Consider the following 24,747-nt stretch of genomic DNA (forward strand, 5'->3'; position numbering starts at 1 on the left):
TTTGTCAGTCTAGATTCTCTTCAGGTTAACTGTGAGCTTTACTAACAATATGATCTGAAAAGTATTTCAAAGACAAGAAAAAGTCTTGATAACTAAGTTATTCAATTTCAACAATATATTAAGCTTTTAAAAAAATAATGTCAAGTTTCACATGCATACTTACATTGAAAGAATTGGTGCTACACTATCCAGGGAAGCTATGAGAATTCCTATCTCACAAATACAAGCAGTGAGAAGTAGTGCCCAGGTTGGTTCACCATTTGCTTTTCCATGACCAAATACCTAATTCAATTAAAATATACAGTAAAATGAGTAAATCTGTTCAATATATAGTTCTCAAAATATACTAAAGGGAACCTACAGAGAACCCTACCATAAATCAGTAGAAGGAGCCCAGTTGCTGAGACATGGGATATGAGAGAGCTCATGGCCAGATCCACTCAGGTAATTTTTCGCATAAAGTTGTTGGGGGTAGCAGGGACAAAGTCTTCTCTCAAGGTTCCAAAGAATACACACAGCAGTATATGTTCCCTTCTCCTCTCTCCACATAACCATAAGGATTGAAACCCCAATGTTTCCTCCACCTGTTCTCTTTCTAAACATCCAGTTTCTCCTCACTCTCATTCTCCATACCACAACCGTCCCTCCCTTTTCCCTATAGAGACCCTTCAATCTTCCATCTCTTTCATTCAAACTCTCATTCTCTTTCTAGACCCTAATTTTCCTCAAACATCTCTCACCATATTTCAAATGTCTCATGTTCCCTCACACCTTTGCACCACTGTGAATTCTTCATGCTCTCTTCCCTCTACCTCCAAACACTTCATCATCTCTAAACATCTTCCTTGAAACCCATCCCAATCTACAAATTCTCTAATCCTCCTGCAGACGACTCTCATGTCCCTCCTTTTGCAGTCTCCTCTTTCCTCAAGACCATTCTCTCCTCTGTGAAACCTCTGCAGTCATCCCACCTTTTGTTCCCTCATTGCCAAATATCCCCTTTCTATTTACTCCTCAAAATGATTACATTTCTCTCTTGCCCCCCATCTGTCTCTTTGATTCACCTCTCACCTCTCCCTGTCCTGGCCCCTATTCTGTGTCCCCAATATTCAGCTCCTTCCACCAAGTTCCTCCTTCCTTAGCTGCCTTCTCCTCACCCACAAGTTCCCCACACCTCTCTCCAACTCTCTTCTCTTCATACAACTTCTTCCCAGCCCCAGTCCCCTCCTCAGATTCCCCTAACTGAGCCTGTCCCACTCTAATTCCTCTCCCAAAGGTTGTTCCCCCACTCCTCCCATTACTGCCACCATCACACACTAGATGATGCCTCTCTAGAGCTCACACCAGCTCCTATCCCCTTGGACAAGTTATATAATGTGGGGAATTAGGAGGAGCTGCTGGTTGGCCCTGTCTCTGCTCAGCTCCCTTCCGGCCAACAGCAGCCGTTGCCAAGTCTCACGAGAAAAAAAGCAGCACTGCCTTTCAGAACAAGCCCAACCCATTCTATCCTTAAGAGACAGAAACCAAAACAATCAAGTATCTACCCACTGTTGAATATTTTTCTATGCCTCCTAACAATAGTCATTTTCCAGTCTTGTCCAAAAGAGTGAGAATTTGTCAGAATAAAAGGAAAATGACTGAGTTAACATTTTTGCTTCTGCTGCAGCCATGTGTTCATTTTTATTTTAATTTTCAGGTTTTTTTAATAGTTTTTAATATTTATTTTGGCTGGACTAAGAGGCAGGGATGATGAGCTATCTTGTGCTGCTATAGGGTTATTTGCTCATTCCACTGTAGTCAGTGACTAAAAGCTTGCATAGTGATTTATCCATAATTTGAAACTCTACAGTGCATACTGAATGTAGCATGTAAGGAGGGAAATGGGGGCAGAGCTTAATTTTTAATGCATGAGGTGCTGGAGAATCCTTAGCACAATTTAAGCAATGGCTGGGCTGCTGGAGAATCGCAGCTGCTGGCCTTGCACCCAGATCTGAAGGCAGAGCCACCGCCAGCAGCAGCGCAGAAGTAATATTGGCATGGTATAATGTATTGCCACTCTTACTTCTGCGCTGCTGCTGGCAGCAGCGAAGCTGCCTTCAGAGCTGGGTGTCTGGCCAGCAGCCGCTACTCTCCGCTCTTCCTTAGCAGGCACCCACAGAGTGTTGTAACAGCTGTCACTTCTAGGTAGGCTTTTTCAGTTAATTACAGGTATAGTGCCTTACAAAAGTCTTTGCATTGTCTTTCTGGATGGTGGCATTTTTCATCCTTTGCTTTTATATGTAAGTGTAGGCACAAAGATGCATCCAGCAAGAGACCAAGCATATGCAGTACCTTAATAACTTGATTTAGACTGCCTTCATCAACGGGGAGGTTACTGTTTTTGCAAGCTCTTTAAGATGGTCTGGCTTTTCATGGATAACCCAATTTTGCCCAGGCACTAGAATACCTGGGAGACTGTACACTCTACACTTGCCAAACTATCCAATTCAGAGAAAAGCTACATAATCTTCATCTCAGTCACAATCAGGCCTTGAAGTTCAGAGCTAATGACAGAACAGCAAGGAAATAGCTGTTATACCTGTCTTAATTTATATAATTTGCAGAATGAGTAAGAACTTAAATTGTTGCTCTCAACCTTTTCTATAAGTGACTCCAAAACAGTATCATGTAGTTCCATGTCCACATCAAATTTACTCTATTTACAAATAAAAAGTGCCTGAACTGGAATCTGAAAGTTAAGTTGCTAGTTATTTTCTGGCTTGTGCATTTCCACTCGTAAAAACTTCTGTGGGCCCAATTCTGCCTCAGTTTCATAGTGCACAACTTGATTGTTTGAAGAATAAAGACAATAAAACAGCACAGAGATACATAAGGGTAGAGTGTGGTCTGCAAATGCAACTTGATTTACTTTTTTTTAAAATGCAATTAAAATCTAGCTTCAGCTCAAGGTATGTCTATACTGCAATCCAAGGTGTGACTGCAGGTCAGGTAAACATACCTCCATTAGCTTTACCTGTGCTAGCATTGCTAAAAATAGTAGTGTAGTTGAGGTGACATGGAGTTCAGTGCAGGCTCTACAAGCCCATCCATAATCGTGAGTACCAACTCGCATTGCTGAAGCCTGCACCACCATATCCATGCTGCTATTTTTAGCAATGCTCGCACAAGTAAAGCTAGCATAGGTAGGTCTACCCTAGCTGCAATTATACCTTGGATTGCAGTATAGACATACCATCACACTTTCATGGCTCTGCAGTGGTAACAGGAATAAAAATAATTAAAAATATATTTTAGTCAACAATATAAATGCAATTTAAATGTAAATGCATTTAAAACACTGAAAAAAGTAGCTCACTTGAAGAAATGGTATTATGCCATCTCTTGCAATAGCCTGCAACAGCCGGGGTGCACCAGTAAGACTCTGTAGACCAGCACCACATGTAGAGAAGAATGAACCAATTACAATTACCCATGGAGAAGGCCATGCCAACGTACCAATCACTAGGTTTCCATTAACTGCTTCTCCAAACCTTGGGGGAAAGATCAAATAAATTAATGAGAAAGAGCAGTGGATGCTAAAGTGATAATTCTTCTCTTATAGCTCAATATACACATTTCTAATTCTGTTTTAGCACTTAATAAATGATACTCTACAAATTAATCAGGTTGTGTTTGGGTTTACCCAACCGATTTATCCTTTTTCTTATACTATTAAAGAATGGAGCAGCTAAATTTTACAACACAACTGTGATTTAATAATTATTATTACTACATGTGTCTTTACAAGACATGACTTCCATATTATCTGGGCACACTACATTCTTTATACCAGTAGCAAGATATTTACTCATATGCTCTGTACTGCTTGTGGTATTGAACTAATTACCATGTAATGAGAATAACAGCCATGATGCTAGAAGCCAGATTTTCAAAAGCCTGTGCTGTTGAAAACCCTGTCGTGCAGATATATACAGAGACACAAATAGGAGATACATATGAATATTGTTTTCAAAATAAATGGTTGATCATACACAGTGCATGGGTATCAAACGATGTATGAGAAAATTCAGTGGGTGAGGTACTGTCATAACCTGGTTATAGATGTGCACGGCCTATTTTTAACATTGTTTAGATATGCTTAAGACACTTGGGCATGTGCAAGCATGGAGGCAGCCTGCAAGCTGTCCTCCACTAACAGTTGTTGGATTAGCTGTTCCAGTTAAAGAAAAATAGCAGATAGGAGAGGGTTATTGTGATGGGAGGTGGGAGGGAGTGCTAAGGAAAAAGTGGTAATGTTATGATGGTTTTCTCTGAGGTACAGGCAGAGGGAGTAAAGACAGATAACTTGTGGGGGTGGCAACTAGAATTAGCCAGTCAACTAAATACATATGCCTTTAGCCTGACATGCTGCCTGAGTCTGTGCAATTTTTGAAAGATGTCTATCAGGAGAATGAGCAAAGGAAATCAGCACTAGGAGCCAGGTGCTTTCATAACATAGTAGCTGATGCCCAATCTAGTTCCAATAGTTTCTTGAGATAATTGGTACTGTCTTGCCTATGGATCCATGCATGAGTCCAGAGGGGGTTCAATTAAGGTGAGAGAGCTTAGGAGAGTCTTAAGAAATGTGAGATGTCAACCAGTTTTTTAAAAAGTGGTATGCATTAACTTATTTTAAAAAAATTTGAAGGTCACTTTTAATGTTTGAAGATTATTAGTAAAAATTCATTTAGTAAAAATGCATTGTATCTGGCCTATTATTTTTCATTTATTTTCAGGCTTGCCAGAGCAGTTGGCAGAGAAAAGAAAAAAGGTAAAGCTAAGACCACCTTATTTCTTCTCAGGCCTGCAAGGGCCAGGAACAGCAGAGACAGAGCAAGAAGCCTTATGCGTTGAAGTCAATTTTCAAAATCTTTGAATTGTGCATGCCCAGACACTTGGATACGCTCGTCAGTCCTCATTTTGAAGCTACATATGCACACAGCTTTGAAAACAAGTCACCTCTGGATGTACAGAAAAAGGCACACCACATGGTGCCAGTGCATACATACAACTGAGTCCCTGAAAATTCTCTGCTACATGCCCAGGAACTGCAGCAGGATGCTGCCCAAGATCCATGAGAGGCTGCCATGGGAGGCAAGCCACCCCAGTAAATTGAACTCTAGAGGCCATTCCACAAACTGAAGGGACAGTGGTAGAAAGTAGCCCAGGACAGTGGCTTTAGACTCCCTACTTGGAGTGCCCCTGTTCAGGAGTCAACTCACACAGTCAGTGGATTGGGAGGGCCCGATTCCTCCTACCCTCACTGCCTGAAGGACTGACACACCTTGATCAGGGAAACAAAGGGCTGGAAGTCAGATGCAAAACACTAGGCCACCTGGCCCTCCAAGCAATCTGTTACAACTCTATAAAGGTAAGGAGGACTTGTGGCACCTTAGAGACTAACCAATTTATTTGAGCATAAGCTTTCGTGAGAAGTGAGCTGTAGCTCATGAAAGCTTATGCTCAAATAAATTGGTTAGTCTCTAAGGTGCCACAAGTACTCGTTTTCTTTTTGCGGATACAGACTAACACAGCTGCTACTCTGAAACCTGTCTATAAAGGTACTAATTATAATCTAATTTCAGCAAGACGGGAACTGGCAGCCAGTGCACAGCACAGAACACAGGTGCAGTATGGTCCCAATAACATGCGCTACTCAAAAGGTGAGCTTCTGTGTTCTGCATTAGCTAATACACCTTTGTGATTTTCAGGTGGATCTCCAGGTAGTGTATTCAGAAACATAAGCATGCATAATTAAGGCTAGGTGTGTACTTAGCATATTTTCATTATTTTTTCTTCTTCAACTTTGACTTGTCTGTTTTTATTAAAAGAATAGTATGAAATTAGGAAATTTAGCAAAGTTAACTCTCGCATAAACGCACACCATCTAAATTAAATTTCCAAAATAAAACCTATTCAAACATATTTTCATTCCAATAATCAAAATTTATGAGCATACATAAAACATGTACACTTTATAAAGATGGAAATTAAATATACATACTTATCTCTTAATATCACACCTTCTATACATGCACCAAACAATACAATGCAGGATAGATCTATTATTGAGAATGAAGGAAGATAAAAACAGATTATACTGTAGTATAATTTGGAGAAGAATCAAACTCCACATTACCTAAGAATCTGTAAAAAATTTCAGAACATTACTTTTTTTGTCTTCTTCCCGCTTTCTCACAAAAATAAGATTAATCAAGGATTAGCTGACTTTTGCCAATATTTCTTTATGATGTGCTGTATTTATTCTATACTTTACCCCAATGTAGTGCTGACAACCAACTTCATATATTAGATTAGATTAGATTACATCACATCATTTATGGGTACACACTCAACTGTAGGGATAAATATTTTCTCATATTTTAAGTAACTTCAAGTGATCCAAAATTTGGCATTTCATAAAAGAAGCCTCTGGGATTCCTAATTTTGTAATGCTGTACAGCATTTGTTTCTTTCCCTGGCAGTTCATACACTATCACATTTTCAAATGGCCACACTGATCAGGCCAAAATAAAGGTAATTTACTGGGTAGACCAGGGTGGTTTCAGGATCCTGCATTATACACCCCAATAGCAACAATTTTAAATTGGAATTTGGGAAATCAATAGAAAATATTTAGAATTTCTTTCAGTTTAGGTTCTGTTTTGCTCCTGCTAAGTTTTAAACTCAGCAAACTTGAATGACTTCCCAGTGAAATTTCAAAGGAAAATCCTAAGGCATGTACACTTCCACCTTAATAGTGTGCTCTGGAAGAAAGAAAATAATTAAAACACATCACAAAGGATACAGATAAAGGATGTAGTTGAAATAGCCAAAATTGTTCCAGTAGGAATAGATTTCTGAGCATCCCTAAGGTCTCCAGATCTGTTTGATCCTGCCATAATACCTAAAAAGAAGAATAAAACCGAATTTTATACCATAAAAGCAATGAATAGTGATTACTTTATGAAAAAGAATTTAAATACAATATTTATGTTTAGCAACAATCCAAAAACTAATATAACTGAGGAAACATTTGGCATTCCATTATGTGGACTACAGAACGTTTGTTCAGTTTAAACTTGCCTTGCTTGAGAAATTTGAACTGTCACACAAATTGTACAGAAGGAAATTTCAGGGGGTTCAGAAAAAGTGTGATACAAACTAGTCTTCTGAAGTTGAAACACAAATTAGGGATTACATAATAAAATGGAGTAGTGGTTGGGGCAAGAAAACTGTTCAGAAGTTCTATGAGCTAATGGGACTTGAGCAGTTTTACACCTTGTACCTACATGCCCTAAAATCCTGGTTAATAGACTGAAAGCCCTGAGATGTGTTCACAGACAGTAAACTGGCTGACGAATACACAGACAGATGCCTTGGGCTGATAGGAAACATAAGAGGGATGAGGCAAGCAGAATCACCCGTTCAGGGGTGAGAACCTACTGCAGCAGGATACCATCCCAGAGGGATCTCAGAGGAGTGGGGAGAAGTGGCATCATCTCTGTCATACACTGGTTTATCTCCCCTGGAATTACCCAGTCTGTACATTGAGCGGGGTGGAGGGGGGGCCCTGCTTGAACTTCAAAAGTAGAGAGAGTTAACTCTGTTGTTCAGCCTCTGGAGGGGGAGAAATTACACGGCCAGGTCAACTGGGGTGTACAACGTATATGCTGCTGACTTCACTCCTCAGGCACCAGTACATATTATTATTTATTATTTGTATTATCATAACCTAGGAATCCTAAGTCACAGACCAGGATCCACTGGACTAGGTGCTGTATAAACAGAACAAAAAGACAAGTACATATACCGTGCTGTACCTTATGGGTACAGAAACACCAGATCCCCAGTGGGGATGGAAGTTACTGGGCAGATATTCCAGGGATGGAGGAACACAGCACACTGCCCATATCCTAGTCAAACCACATGAGATAAAACCACACTAGAACCTGGGAGGCAGCTAGATGTGGATAAAATGCCAAGGGTAAAACCATTTTCCCCACCTCTATCCGAAATCTCTGTAAAGACCCAAGAGAGTTTGGGGATGCTAACAGTGGGAATGTTAGACAACATTCTTTCTGATATTTTACTGGGAAATATTTTAGGAAGTATCCCCTTCTGCTACCTAAGAAAGCTCACAACAGTCAGGTGATCCGTCAAAATGCAAATGACTGAGTTAGGAATGGGGGCAGGGGAAACCCTGCCCAATTCCCCTCAAGGTGTTTCAACTAGGGGCAGAACTCTTCTTGACCTGCTGCTCACAAACCGGGAAGAATTAGTAGGGGAAGCAAAAGTGGATGGGAACCTGGGAGGCAGTGACCATGAGATGGTCGAGTTCACGATCCTGACACAAGGAAGAAAGGAGAGCAGCAGAATACGGACCCTGGGCTTCAGAAAAGCAGACTTTGACTCCCTCAGGGAACTGATGGGCAGGATTCCCTGGGAGAATAACATGAGGGGGAAAGGAGTCCAGGAGAGCTGGCTGTATTTTAAAGAATCCTTATTGAGGTTGCAGGAACAAGCCATCCTGATGTATAGAAAAATAGTAAATATGGCAGGCGACCAGCTTGGCTTCACAGTGAAATCCTTGCTGATCTTAAACACAAAAAAGAAGCTTCCAAGAAGTGGAAGATTGGACAAATGACCAGGGAGGAGTATAAAATTATTGCTCAGGCATGCAGGAGTGAAATCAGGAAGGCAAAAATCACACCTGGAGTTGCAGCTAGCAAGGGATGTTAAGAGTAACAAGAAGGGTTTCTACAGGTATGTTAGCAACAAGAAGGTGGTCAAGGAAACTGTGGGCCCCTTACTGAATGAGGGAGGCAACCTAGTGACAGAGGATGTGGAAAAAGCTAATGTACTTAATGCTTTTTTGCCTCTGTCTTCATGAACAAGGTCAGCTCCCAGACTACTGAACTGGGCAGCACAGTATGGGGAGGAGGTGACCAGACCTCTGTGGAGAAAGAAGTGGTTCGGAACTATTTAGAAAAGCTGGAAGAGCACAAGTCCATGGGGCCGGATGCGCTGCATCCTACGGTGCTAGAGGAGTTGGCTGATGTGATTGCAGAGCCATTGGCCATTATCTCTGAAAACTCATGCCGATCAGGGGAGGTCCTGGATAATTGGAAAAAGGCCAAGGTAATGCCCATCTTTAAAAAAGGGAAGAAGGAGGATCCGGGGAACTATAGGCCTGTCAGCCTCACCTCAGTCCCTGGAAAAATTATGGAGCAGGTCCTCAAGGAATCAATTTTGAAGCACTTAGAGGAGAGGAAAGTGATCAGGAACAGTCAGCATGGATTCACCAAGGGCAAGTCATGCCTGACTAATCTAATTGCCTTCTATGACGAGATAACTGGTTCTGTGGATGAGGGGAAAGCGGTGGATGTGGTGTTCCTTGACTTTAGCAAAGCTTTTGACACGGTCTCCCACAGTATTCTTGCCAGCACGTTAAAGAAGTATGGGCTGGATGAATGGACTATAAGGTGGATAGAAAGTTGGCTAGATTGTCAGGCTCAATGGGTAGTGATCAATGGCTCCATGTCTAGTTGGCAGCCGGTATCAAGTGGAATGCCCCAAGGGTTGGTCCTGGGGCCGGTTTTGTTCAATATCTTTATAAATGATCTGGAGGATGGTGTGGATTGCACCCTCAGCAAGTTTGCAGATGACATGAAACTGGGAGGAGAGGTAGATATGCTGGAGGGTAGGGATAGGATACAGAGGGCCCTAGACAAATTAGAGGATTGGGCTAAAAGAAATCTGATGAGGTTCAATAAGGACAAGTGCAGAGTCCTGCACTTAGGACGGAAGAATCCCATGCACTGCTACAGACTAGGGACCAAGTGGCTAGGCAGCAGTTCTGTAGAAAATGATTTAGGGGTTACAGTGGACGAGAAGCTGGATATGAGTCAACAGTGTACCCTTGTTGCCAAGGAGGTTTACAGCATTTTGGGCTGTATAAGTAGGAGCACTGCCAGCAGATCGAGGGACATGATCATTCCCATCTATTCGGCATTGGTAAGGCCTGTCCAGTTTTGGGTCCCACACTACAAGAACGATGTGAAAAAATTGGAAAGCGTCCAGCGGAGGGCAACAAAAATAATTAGCAAAAACAAAAGGAGTACTTGTGGCACCTTAGAGACTAACCAATTTATTTGAGCATGAGCTTTCGTGAGCTACAGCTCACTTCATCGGATGCATACTGTGGAAATTGCAGAATACATTATTATATACACAGACACCATGAAACAATACCTCCTCCCACCCCACTCTCCTGCTGGTAATAGCTTATCTAAAGTGATCATCAAGATGGGCCATTTCCAGCACAAATCCAGGTTTTCTCACCCTCTGCCCCCCCACAGACAAACTCACTCTCTTGCTGGTAATAGCCCATCCAAAGTGACCACTCTCTTCACAATGTGCATGATAATCAAGGTGGGCCATTTCCTGCAGGAATCCAGGTTCTCTCACCCCCTCACCCCCCTCCAAAAACCACACACACAAACTCTCCTTACAACGTGCATGAAAATCAAGGTGGGCCATTTCCAGCACAAATCCAGGTTTTCTCACCCCCCCACCCCCATACACACACAAACTCACTCTCCTGCTGGTAATAGCTTATCCAAAGTGACCACTCTCCTTACAACGTGCATGAAAATCAAGGTGGGCCATTTCCAGCACAAATCCAGGTTTTTTAACCCCCCCCCCCACACACACACACACAAACTCACTCTCCTGCTGGCAATAGCTCATCCAAACTGACCACTCTCCCCACAATGTGCATGACAATCAAGGTGGGCCACTTCCAGCATAAATCCAAGTTTAACCAGAAGGCCGGGGAGGGGGGGCACGCTGATCACTGATCACTTGCCCCATAACCTCAGCTGTGCGGAACACAATGCCATCCACAGCCTCAGAAACAACTCTGACATCATAATCAAAAAGGCTGACAAAGGAGGTGCTCTTGTCATCATGAATAGGTCGGAATATGAACAAGAGGCTGCTTGGCAGCTCTCCAACACCACTTTCTACAAGTCATTACCCTATGATCCCACTGAGAGTTACCAAAAGCAACTACAGCATTTGCTCAAGAAACTTCCTGAAAAAGCACAAGATCAAATCCGCACAGACACACCCCTGGAACCCCGACCTGGGATATTCTATCTACTACCCAAGATCCATAAACCTGGAAATCCTGGGCGCCCCATCATCTCAGGCATCAGCACCCTGACAGCAGGATTGTCTGGCTATATAGACTCCCTCCTCAGGCCCTACACTACCAGCACTCCCAGCTACCTTCGAGACACCACTGACTTCCTGAGGAAACTACAATCCATCGGTGATCTTCCTGATAACACCATCCTGGCCACTATGGATGTAGAAGCCCTCTACACCAACATTCCACACAAAGATGGACTACAAGCCGTCAAGAACACTATCCCCGATAATGTCACGGCTAACCTGGTGGCTGAACTTTGTGACTTTGTCCTTACCCATAACTATTTTACATTTGGGGACAATGTATACCTTCAGATCAGCGGCACTGCTATGGGTACCTGCATGGCCCCACAGTATGCCAACATTTTTATGGCTGATTTAGAACAACGCTTCCTCAGCTCTCGTCCCCTAACGCCCCTACTCTACTTGCGCTATATTGATGACATCATCATCATCTGGACCCATGGAAAAGAAGCCCTTGAGGAATTCCACCATGATTTCAACAATTTCCATCCCACCATCAACCTCAGCCTGGTCCAGTCCACACAAGAGATCCACTTCCTGGACACTACAGTGCTAATAAACAATGGTCACATAGACACCACCCTATACCGGAAACCTACTGACCGCTATTCCTACCTACATGCCTCCAGCTTTCACCCTGACCACACCACACGATCCATCGTCTACAGCCAAGCTCTGCGATACAACCGCATTTGCTCCAACCCCTCAGACAGAGACAAACACCTACAAGATCTCTATCAAGCATTCTTACAACTACAGTACCCACCTGCGGAAGTGAAGAAACAGATTGATAGAGCCAGAAGAGTTCCCAGAAGTCACCTACTACAGGACAGGCCTAACAAAGAAAATAACAGAACGCCACTAGTCATCACCTTCAGTCCCCAAGTAAAACCTCTCCAAAGCATCGTCAAGGATCTATAACCTATCCTGAAGGATGACCGATCACTCTCACAGATCTTGGGAGACAGGCCAGTCCTTGCCTACAGACAGCCCCCCAACCTGAAGCGAATACTCACCAACAACCACATACCACACAACAGAACCACTAACCCAGGAACCTATCCTTGCAACAAAGCCCGTTGCCAACTGTGCCCACATATCTATTCAGGGGACACCATCACAGGGCCTAATAACATCAGCCACACTATCAGAGGCTCGTTCACCTGCACATCCACCAATGTGATATATGCCATCATGTGCCAGCAATGCCCCTCTGCCATGTACATTGGTCAAACTGGACAGTCTCTACATAAAAGAATAAATGGACACAAATCAGATGTCAAGAATTATAACATTCATAAGCCAGTCGGAGAACACTTCAATCTCTCTGGTCACGCAATCAGAGACATGAAGGTCGCTATCTTACAGCAAAAAAACTTCAAATCCAGAGTCCAGCGAGAAACTGCTGAATTGGAATTCATTTGCAAATTGGATACTATTAATTTAGGCTTAAATAGAGACTGGGAGTGGCTAAGTCATTATGCAAGGTAGCCTATTTCCCCTTGTTTTTTCCTACCCCCCCCCAGCCTTCTGGTTAAACTTGGATTTATGCTGGAAGTGGCCCACCTTGATTGTCATGCACATTGTGGGGAGAGTGGTCAGTTTGGATGGGCTATTACCAGCAAGAGAGTGAGTTTGTCTGTGGGGGGGCGGAGGGTGAGAAAACCTGGATTTGTGCTGGAAATGGCCCATCTTGATGATCACTTTAGATAAGCTATTACCAGCAGGAGAGTGGGGTGGGAGGAGGTATTGTTTCATGGTGTCTGTGTATATAATAATGTATTCTGCAATTTCCACAGTATGCATCCGATGAAGTGAGCTGTAGCTCACGAAAGCTCATGCTCAAATAAATTGGTTAGTCTCTAAGGTGCCACAAGTACTCCTTTTCTTTTTGCGAATACAGACTAACACGGCTGTTACTCAGAAAAATAATTAGGGGGCTGGAGCACATGACTTATGAAGAGAGGCTGAGGGAACTGGGATTAATTAGTCTGCGGAAGAGAAGAATGAGGGGGGATTTGATAGCTGCTTTGAACTACCTGAAAGGGGGGTCCAAAGAGGATGGATCTAGACTGTTCTCAGTGGTAGCTGATGACAGAATGAGGAGTAATGGTCTCAAGTTGCAGTGGGGGAGGTTTGGGTTGGATATTAGGAAAAACTTTTTCACTAGGAGGATGGTGAAGCACTGGAATGGGTTACCTAGTGAGGTGGTGAAATCTCCTTCCTTAGAGGTTTTTAAGGTGAGGCTTGACAAAGCCCTGGCTGGGATGATTTAGTTGTGGATTGGTCCTGCTTTAAGCAGGGGGTTCGACTTCGCTAGATGACCTCCTGAGGTCCCTTCCAACACTGATATTCTATGATTCTATGAATCAAACTAGCTCCATATAAATCTATCAAGACCAGGAAGGGGATGGTTGTGAGACTAGCTGCACTTCTGTGACAGTAAGCCTCTAGATGTCTTCACCTTCTTTCAGTTGGAAAGAGAACCTTGAAAATGTAACCTGATAAAAAGACGTCAGCCTAAGTTTGCAGAAAACCTGGAACAGTAGCTCAGATGGGTAAACTGCCCCATTCACTTCAAGAAAGAGAAAATTATATTATGAAGATATGCACAATCTTTGAGTTAGCACTCATTTTGCTTAGGCCTTTAGCAATGCATGAAGCCCTGGGAAGAGACAATTGGTTTCATTTTCTTGAAGGGAACTCAGCTTTCAAAAAATTAGGAAATGCTGCTCTAAATGGTTTCTGCCTCAGACTGTAGCCCACTGAAATAACAAGGTAGACTGTGCCTCCCCTGTACTCTGACATTATAATTAAATGTAACTTAGCCATAATACTTATAAACCAAAATTGGGGAAGTGCAGTGCCAACAATAAAATGACAATTAACAACAGCAATATCTCTTCATGCAAAACCACTGTATTCACCTGTCACAGATGGGAAATAAATCCCTACTAGCATTGTGAAGTAGGTCATAATGTCTGTAAAAACATATGGGAGTCCTCCAACTTTTGTCTCTTCTGTTCCAGTAACTGATGGCTGACCCTTTTTTTCAACAATTGATCCTTTGTCTGTATAGGCACTCCACAGGTTATCTGTAAGGAAATAAGTGAGAGCTGTACAAACACCTAATAAATGAGAGCTGTCCAAACAAAAGTGACCTAAAAATAAGATCAACCTAGCTCCATCACTCACAGCTGTGAAAAATTCCATGTCTTATGTGGTGTAATTAGGTTGATCTAACCTTCATTGTAGAGACAGCTAGGTTGATAGAAGAATTCTTCCATAGACCTAGCTACTGGTTCTCAAAGAGATGGATTGATTACATTGACAGAAAACCCCCTTTCGTTGATGCAGGAAGAATCAACAATACGACGCTACAGGACAGTAGCTCTCTTTCTGTAGTGTAGACATACTACAGTTTTTATCTCATTTATTTTTATATAACAACTAAGCATACAACATTACTTGTAATTTAAACAAAGATCTACTCTTATGAATCAGGTGACCTCTCTGGGTATAAAACTCTTGGCATTTTGGGAACATTTCTTAAAACACTAGGAAAAAGGCAATAGTAACCCTATGGTATCTTCTATCAGCTTTTTTTTTTTTTTTTTTTTTTTTTGACAGGTGGCCACTCTCCATACTATGAGTGCCAGCTAATTTTTGTGGCTGTTGCACATGGGCAGACATTCGGCTGCTTTGAAAAATACTTGGGGATGATCAGTACCAAAGGCTATGCATAATATACAATCAGTGGGGTGCACTGCTGTTTTCCTTCTCTCTGCATTTTTATTTTTATCTCTATTTATCTATCTATAAATAAATTTTATTGGATAACTTTGAAGGGAGCAATTTTTGGAATACATTTCACAATGGATGTAGAACACCAATGTTTGATGTATATATGATTAACTCATGTAACAGTTTCTTGCAATATTTGCTTGAAGAAATAAAAATATTTTATTTTACAGTCACTAAACTTTGAAGCTTTTTATTTAATTTGACTAGATTTGTATTCATTACCTGAAAGCATGTTTTCCTATTTGTGAGTTTTTACTATATTCTTCCTCAAAAAAGGAGAAAAGCATGAAGCCCTATTTTTATCTCTATCTAGAGAACAGTTTCATTTATTTACTGTATAAAAATATGTTTTCCTATACTACACAAAAAGGAAAATGCAAAGCCTTTGAACTCTACATATCTTTCTAAATGACCAATCTGTGATTTATGGACATCCAATCCCAAAGATTAGCTGATGCTTGTAATATGGGAGTGGCTACCCATCAGAAAAGTACATAATGATGGAAGGCCTCATGGCATAGAGCCAAAGTACAATATTTTTTTTGAAGTTAAGGAAAACAACCTTATGGACATAGTATGCTAACCTGAACCATTAGAAAATTTTTATTTCAAAATGAAATTATATTAGTCTGCACCAAAATAAAAGCTGCTTTAAACTTTTCTGAGCATATTGTAAAATGTTACCGGAATAAATATAATTTTAAATATATGCATTCAGAAAACTAGCAGATATTCATATGATGTACTACAAAACACAAATAAAAAGCCTAACACATTTCTCACAAGAAAAATTACAGCCACAAAGAAAACATTTTAAGGAAGTTCTGAGTGATGGAATATAAGGGTTTGGAATTGAAGAATGATCATTGTAAGTGCATATACACTTTATATTGGATCCTTCTTGAAATCTTTTACTGAATTTTGACAGAAGTAGTAAGTTGCTGGAGTCCCCACCGACTTAAAAAAATTACGTACTTGTAGAATCAAGAATTAATGCTTCCTTGGGAATTGTTCATTAACCAATTTAAAAACAACACTACCTGAACCCCAAATCATATGCTTTCCCCCTGGCTTGGCAGCTCTTAAAGGTTCCTTCCTTCAGGACTTCTCTTTTCCAGAACCTAGAAACAATCTCTGCTGGAAGCCTACTGTCACCCCTCTTACATACAGATGGAGTCTAAAGATCCAGTAGAACAGCAGAAATTAGCCTGCAGGGTTCCCACAACTGCTAACAGAATGGGACAACAGGAGCTTCCTGACATTCTGTCAGAAGTCTATTGAACTAAATGTGTGACCGGAAGCTAGAAACTCCTGAGTTTTCATCCCAGTTCTGCCACTGACTTGCCATGTGACCTTGGACAAGTCACAAACTCTGTATTTTACTGTTTCCAACTATTACCCCTACCATATAGTAGGGTTTTGAGAATTAATGAATGTACAGCATATTGAAGGTGTAAAGCACTAAGTGTACAAAAATGCTAACTATTATAATTACATTGCATTTTAATTGGTATTTTTAATTTTTTTGTTATTTGATACAATAGTTACCCTTAAACAAATGTCCACGTACCATAAAATGAAGTATTTCTAAGAACCAAACAGTGCTGAAATACAGTGATAGGAGGGAGCAGTCTACAGATACATGAGTTACAGAAACAATGATAGACATCTTACACCCTGCACGTTAGAACTGTTATGGCCTACACTAATACCATACAAAAAAATTTAAAAGTTTAACTGCACATTGACTTTACGGCCAGAAGGGACCACCATGATCACCTAGTCTGACCTCCTGCACATTACAGGCCATAGAACCTCGCCCACCCACTCCTGTAATAGACCAATAACCTCAACCTCTCGCTGAATTACTCAAGTCCTCAAATCATGATTTAAAGATTTCCGGTTACAGAAATTCACCCTAGTTTAAACTGCAAGTGACCCATGTCCCATGCTGCAGAGGAAGGCAAAGAACCCAAAGGTCTCTGCCAAGCTGACCCAGAGGAAAATTCCTTCCTGATACTAAATATGGTGATCAGTTAGACCCTGAGCATCTGGGCAAAACCAGCACCCAGACACCTGGGAAACAATTCTCTGTAGTAACTTAGATCCCTCCCTGTCTAGTGTCCCATCTCTGGCTCTGTTTTCAGACTTACCAATTAGAACTCCACTAGCAATTCCAGGAATCCCTTGAATTTCTGTCACGTTATTTAGGTTAAAGTATTCATCACATGTGGCATTAAGCGAGGGACTATCACAGAAGAGACTCCACAGCTTCGTTGTCACTGTTTCATTGTTTACCTCAATAGATTTGGCACAAATATCAACGTTGTGTCTTGACAATGTACGGTTTCCAAGAAGACAAATACTAGATGTGAAAGAAATAAAATAAGGGTAGAATTGGTTCTCTGTAGTGAATTTGTTCTCATTTAACTTAATCTATAGTCTATTCTCTAGCAAATTCTTCATTTACTGTATCACACATTATACACATTATAACATTATTAATTCAATGGCAAAAACTATGTTAATGCAGAATTGTAAAGTTGCTCAGTGGTATGTTGCCCCCTTGCAGAATGCTGAATTGAGCAAAACTCAGACTTTTGCTGAATATATGAGATCTTCACCTCCTTTTCCAGCCCAGTCACTTTCACCAACAGGATTCCACCTAACACTATTAAAAGGGGGAGATAAAGTTGCTCTTACCACCTTCTCTGTACCCTTTTTGAGAAATGTCTTAATATTGACATAACACATACTCACGCTGGTCCTTGGCAGTCTAAGACTCAGGAGGTTCCAAATGCTGGTGCACACTCAAGCACTTAGCCAACTCCCCAGAAAAAAACATCACACACATACAATTTAAGGATCACTTCACAAACCTTTTACAGCCTCCTTACACTTACTCAGAGGATACCATCTCAACCTACACTTTCACTTAACCATCATGAAAGTATAAGAATCCTTTTGTATTCCACCTCACTGTTGACAATATCCTTTGCAAGCCCTATGCCCTGCTATTGATGTAACCAATACAATTCTGCATAGAAATGATGCATCCTGGAGGTACACATGAACGTCTTCCCTTTCCTCATATGCATAATAGGGTACAAAACATAGATCTTCACATATCACAAATCACAGCTACTGTCATACACATCTGACACTACTGCCTCCACCATTCAGTATAGCTGACAGCATCCACACGCACTTTACCTGGAGTGCATGCAGATAATAAACGCTTAAGTCTGCTCTTATGTCCCAGCTTGCTACTGAATATACCCTTTCCAATAAAACTCCTGTGCCCTGCTAATTATGTGGAATACACAATTCTACACTGAAACAATGCACACTGGATTCTGCATGGGCAACCTTAATTCTGCATTTCCTGTTTTTCAGAAGTTTGAATTATGCTCAACTCAATGTTCTGCAAGGGGACAACATATCACCAAGCAGCCTTAACTCTGCATTATTGTCTTTTTTGCCATTGAATTTCCTCATTATTGACTGGGAAAAGATGTGCTGCTGGTAGTAGCTAGTAGTTATTTAGGCTGTTGTACATATCATGTCCCACAATTTGCATACCAAACCAAAACAGCCTGTGGTCAGCAATGCCCATGTCATGGTATACTCTTTGTTCTCCCCCAAACTTCTGCAACCTTGTGATCCAGGAATCACCCAGAATCCACACACTGGCAATCCTGGCCGTGCACATATTTCTTTTCCCTCAGCCATCAAACCTCTGCACTACATGTCTTTGAAAACACCACAATGATCTGCCCCAACACCAGGAAGTAGCCACTTGCCACCCCACCCCTACACACACTAAAAAAGGGCTAGTAAAATACAGATTTTCTGAAACTACCAATCTAAGACTTGTCTATTATCCATCCCCATTGCCCAATCCCTCCACAGCTGCAACCCCTCTCCCTGTCTCCCCTCCCAACCACACACACAAATACCTCTGTCTGCAGCTCCTCCCCACACGATATAAAAACATTTTGGTAAGACCAAGACTGTTCTGCTGTGTTCACAGTACACTCCCCATAATATAAAAAATATAACAGATACAACTTGTAGCAAGCAGCATGAGTTATTAATTTTTTACTGTACAGGTTCAAAAGAGAAAATTCAGTGCAGGTGTTCACTAGGGACAATGGTATTGGCACATTCCCTCAAACTATCCAGGACAGTATATAATGCCAATATAGAAACCCTCTAATTTTTTCCCTTCATTGGTGCATGCACACTGTAATCCTTACATGTGACTCTTTGCTTGGGACACCCAGAACCCTGAGCCAGTGTGTTACCGCTCTGCCTCAGCAAGGGTGAACTTGTGCTACTAAGCTATGAGTGAGGCCCCTGACACACCAGCTTATCTGTCTTGTTAGCAAACTCTTCAGGACTCTGCCAGTCCAAACCTTGCCTTAGAGATAACAATCAGTGAATCCCAATTCCTGAATTTCCCAGAGACATCTTTCTGCAATGTCTAGTCCCTCTTACTGGACCCTCAGAGAAGTTATCAAGTTTGCTGTCTCCAAAGAGACAGAACATTCATCAACCTGGTATTGGATTGAGGATTTTATTCTTCAGTCAAATGCACAGCACTAAGATGGTCTTGTAATGAAACAAGAATAAGTTTATTAACAAAGATCATATATTTAAGTGATAATTGGTATGAACAGAAGACACAGTTATGTTTACAAGTGAAAAAACAAAACATGCTTTCCAATGACAAACTTAACCTCAGCAAGTTACAATCTTTGTCTAGGTTTCTCACATATTTCCCAAAGACTTCAACCCTCTTTGCTGAAAGATCCAAGTTTCTCAGAATACAAGAGCTATGGCCCTGGTATCCATCTAGTGATGCATAACATAATGGTTTTTTGCCTCTGCTTGTATCTTCCCAAAACTCACTGACCCTGTTTCAAGAGGCAGGAAAATTTCCTGGGGATACACAGTCTCCATCCCCTATCAAGATTATTAAAGGGTCATCACCCCTTCCTTGTTCCCCTGATGACTTTGTTTACCTCATTTGTAAATGTGTTTTTCACTGTCTTTGGTCTCATCTTGCTTAATTTACATTGGAGACACAGTCAAACCTTTGAAACAATGTTCCTTTGTCTAGGACAGGTGGGCTTAAGCAATGCCTCTCAAACACATTTTAGGAAAGAATTTCCAGCACACACCTATAACTATTTATACATCACCTATATATACATCACACAATATTAATGACCAGTGTGTTATCATTTTACATATGATACCTTACACAACACCTTTTAGATACAGATTATGACAACAGTGAGTTGGTGCAATGTGTGTATCAGGCCTGATGAGAGTTATAGTATGTTGTGGCTTTTCTAATTGGCACTGCAAGGCTCCCAGGGTCACATTCCAGACTGCACATCTACACAACAGCGATGTAGCTAGGAGTAGAAATTTGGGTGGGTCCACAGTTTACAGTGGACAGCAATGATCACAGTGCTGAGCTCATTTTAATAAAGATTTCACTGTCCAGTCGGTAGCACGGGCAGCCCATCTATTCCTTGCTCCAGTCAGCAGCAAAATGAAGCCCACCAGCACATCAGCAGTCACACACCCCAGGCAGTGGGCACTGGTGCTCACTCAGACTACTTTGGAGCTGGATCCAGCTCAGATGGTGCTGCCTTTGTGGGCAGCTCTGCTCAGACTCACTGCCGTATTGCGGGGTCCACCCACAGTGTGATGATGGGATTCAGTGCAGCCCCAAACCCCTCTTCTCTCTCCTCCCCTCCCTTTTCCTCTCCTCTGCCCCCTAATTACCTTTCCCCTCCCAGGAAGCATTCACATGTCTAATTTTTCCCTTCAAACACTTAGGCCCCCAAAGGAGCTTAGGATGAAGGGCTACAGTGCACTGGCAAAACTGGGAGGAGCAGGAAGATTGGAATGCAGGGGCTTGGGATGCACAAGCAGAGCAGGGGTTGCAGTGGGTTGGGTTGCAGTGCACTAGCAGAGCTGGGTGTGCAGGGTGGTTGGGGTGCCCTGGCAGAGGTGTGGGTGCAAACAGATTGGGGTGCACTAACAGAGCTGGGAGCACAGGGGGTTGGGGTGAACTTGCAGAGGTGAGGGTGCAGGTAGGGGTGATATTACAGGGGGTTGAGGTACAGAGGTGGGATGCTCTGGCAGAGCTGAGGGTGCAGGGGTTTGGGGTGCACTGGCCGAGCTGCAGGATTCCACACTTCCCTCACCTGAGCCCTCAACCTCTCTCCCTTCCCTAACCACTAATCCCTATTTATCCTCCGTTCCATAACCGCCCTCCCCTTGCTGCACCACCAAACACCTCTCATCCTATTCCTCCATCCCCTCCCTTTTCCTCCCCTCCCAGGAAGCATTCAGTTGTCTAATTTTCCACCCAAAAGACTTTGATTACATTCCCTCCAAACTAGAATTGAAACCCATGACTTCCAATCTGCAGCAACCTCCAGTCACTCAAAACTCCTTCTGTCTTTCTTAGATGGGGCTTGCAATTAATTTCTCCTTAGATATGTGAATGGCAGGGTGAGTTCACAGCCATCAAGAGATCTGTGATTCCTCCAGCCATCAGTATCTCTCCTTTTAATAGTAAAAATGGCAGAAGGAAACTGAGGGTTTTTTTTTTTGGGGGGGGGGGGGAACCTAACTCAGGAACCCCTTAAAATTTAGATCATTAATGCTACCCTACAGACCATGAGGCAAAGTTCAAAACAATCCGATTAATCATTTGAATTTTAGAGCACTTACAGAATCAAGCCTAAAAAAATGGTGGGATTAGAAACTATCTGACTATTTGTCTGTATTGACACATGCACCATTTAAAAAAATGTACTTTTTCTTAAATACTGTTCTGAATTTGGGTCCACCAAAAGATTTAATGAGTGTCATGCACTACCCTGGGTAAAACTTGACAGACTGGGACCATTCTGACCCATAGCTCATCAGTGGTTTGATCTTTAAGGGCCTGTCTACATTACCCGCTGGATTGACGGGCAGTGATCGATCCAGCGGGGGTCGATTTATCGCGTCTAGTCTAGACACGATATATCGACCGCCGAGCACTCTCCCATCAAATCCGGTACTCCACGGGAGCGAGAGGCACAGGTGGAGTCGAGAGGCGAGCGTCAGCAGTCGACTCACCGCAGTGAAGACACCACGGTGAGTATATCTAAGTACGTTGATTTCAGCTACGTTATTCACGTAGCTGAAGTTGTGTAACTTAGATCGATCCCTCCCCTAGTGTAGACCAGGCATAAGTCTGGGTAAAAATAAATAAATAAATAAAGACTCCAAATTTGGTTCACTTACCCCACCCTGAAGCTTTCAGTGGGCTTGTCTGCACTTGAAATTCTGTGCTGCTGTAGCTCTTCAGTGTAAACACTACCTATTCTAACAGGAGAGGTTCTCCCATCAGCGTAGGTAATCTACCTCCACGAGAGGCGGTAGCTAGATGAACAGAAGAATTCTTCTGTCGACCTAGCACTGTCCACACCAGGGGTAGGTCAGCTTAAATATGCCACTCAGAGATATGGATTCCAAGGCCAGAAGGGATTGTTATGATTATCTAGTCTGACCTCCTGTATAACACAGGGCATAGAACTTTCCCAGAGTAATTCTTCGATTATATCTTTTGGAAATCCAATCTCCAGTGAGATATAAATATTAAGAGGAGGAGGAAGGCAAGTTTAATTGAAGAGGAAAATCTTTGAGAAAGACATACATAGTTACACAACTACATTTTAAAAACCACCACAAAACCCCCCAAAGCAAATAAGAAAAGACTAGAAACATTTTTATTAGAAAAAGTATATACTGATGAATTCTCATTAATGGACTATAACACAATTTATTTCTTTTTTTGGATCTATTTCAATTAAATGGAATAAATATATTTGCACTATGTTAAAAAAAAAAAAAGGTATGCTTGCTCACTGTGAGATTGAAGTCCATAAAAATATTCAGAATTTTAAATATTCTAATGAGAGTGTATGCCAAAAATCAGTTACCACTTCTGTAGATACAGAAACACATTTGTGTGTACAAATGGGTAAATTATGAAACCGAATAGATACTTAGGTGCACAATTACCAATTTTTTCTACCAAAATGTTTTTAAGAGTTTTAGGTTGCATCTATTGTACTCATATTCTAGAATTTGGTACAAAATATTTAAGGCATTACAGTAATAATCTATCCTTACACACTTTAGCACTTAAAATAGTATTTCACTTACGGAAAGTCTGGTGGGTCAAAAGCAGTTTTAATAACGCCAGCATAAATGGCAAAGATGGAAAGAATCACACAAGACAGGAAGACCAGTGCAAGTTTGTTGACATATTTAACTCCTACGAAGACTACTATGGCCATCAGAGCGATAATACATGTCCCGTAAACTCTCATGTTGTTTAACATAGCCTCTGTTTCTCCATCAGCATCTTCTGCTTTAAATATAGCAGCATTGGGAGAAATGTATGTCTACAAAAGAAAACAAATAAAATATTAAAATTTTCTTCAAAAGGTGCCCAACCTTTTACAATAACTACATTTTCTTGAGTTTACAGATCTTACAATTTTGTTAGAGAATTTATCTGGTATACATACTAGCTTTAGTCTTTCAAGTGCTGATCCCTGTATCAGAGGCATAGATATACAAACAGTGAAAAAAGGACATTGAATTTGAAGAAACAAATAAGTTCCTCAATCTGCTGGAGGACAATACAATTAAGAAAAAAGTTATTTCCGAAGGTTTTTTATTATGGAGTCATAGCCATGGCTTCAATGTTGAAATTGTAACCACGGTTTCATAATACACCTTTCTTATAGCCCCCTATAGCTTCACAACAAAGATTAATTAAGACTGAAAATTGGCTGATTTATTCTTAGGTCAAAGAGATAAAGTTAAAAGTTAAACAAAGATAAAGTTAAACAAACTCTTTTTCAGTTACAGGTCATTACAATTAACCTGATTTGAAAATGTGACCAATTTTTAATATTTCAGTGTTTAATATTTCTTATATTATGTAGCACAGACTATATCTGAAGAAAACAGCTTGTAATTAAGCAATGTCAGTAGAAATTCTTATTCCAACTGTAAAGGTTATAGCATGTAAGAGTACAAGTATTTTGCTATACAACAGCTGTTTAATGAGAACACAAAGGCTTGTTCTTCTGATGATAGAGTCAGAAGTATCATAGAATCATAGAATATCAGGGTTGGAAGGGACCTCAGGAGGTCATCTAGTCCAACCCCCTGCTCAAAGCAGGACCAATCCACAACTAAATCATCCCAGCCAGGGATCTGTCAAGCCTGACCTTAAAAACCTCTAAGGAAGGAGATTCCACCACCTCCCTAGGTAACCCATTCCAGTGCTTCACCACCCTCCTAGTGAAAAAGTTTTTCCTAATATCCAACCTAAACCTCCCCCACTGCAACTTGAGACCATTACTCCTCATTCTGTCATCTGCTACCACTGAGAACAGTCTAGATTCATCCTCTTTGGAACCCCCTTTCAGGTAGTTGAAAGCAGCTATCAAATCCCCCCTCAGTCTTCTCTTCCGCAGACTAAACAATCCCAGTTCCCTCAGCCTCTCCTCATAAGTTATGTGCTCCAGCCCCCTAATCATTTTTGTTGCCCTCCGCTGGATGCTTTCC

General features: G+C 41.5%; 1 protein-coding gene across 1 annotated transcript in view; it reads right to left on the reverse strand.

Annotated features, from left to right (window-relative positions):
• SLC12A7 (solute carrier family 12 member 7) overlaps positions 1-24,747 on the reverse strand; it is a 321,321-nt gene that overhangs the window by 85,038 nt on the left and 211,536 nt on the right. The window contains exons 7-13 of the mRNA XM_074945079.1: positions 23,329-23,570; positions 17,238-17,449; positions 14,208-14,375; positions 6,848-6,946; positions 6,044-6,101; positions 3,356-3,530; positions 164-282 (exon numbers count right to left, since the gene is read on the reverse strand). Of these exons, the coding sequence (XP_074801180.1) occupies positions 164-282; positions 3,356-3,530; positions 6,044-6,101; positions 6,848-6,946; positions 14,208-14,375; positions 17,238-17,449; positions 23,329-23,570 (1,073 nt within the window). The remainder of the gene's footprint in view (positions 1-163; positions 283-3,355; positions 3,531-6,043; positions 6,102-6,847; positions 6,947-14,207; positions 14,376-17,237; positions 17,450-23,328; positions 23,571-24,747) is intronic.

The sequence above is a fragment of the Natator depressus genome, chromosome 2 (genome assembly GCF_965152275.1).
Source record: "Natator depressus isolate rNatDep1 chromosome 2, rNatDep2.hap1, whole genome shotgun sequence".
NCBI lineage: Eukaryota > Metazoa > Chordata > Testudines > Cheloniidae > Natator > Natator depressus.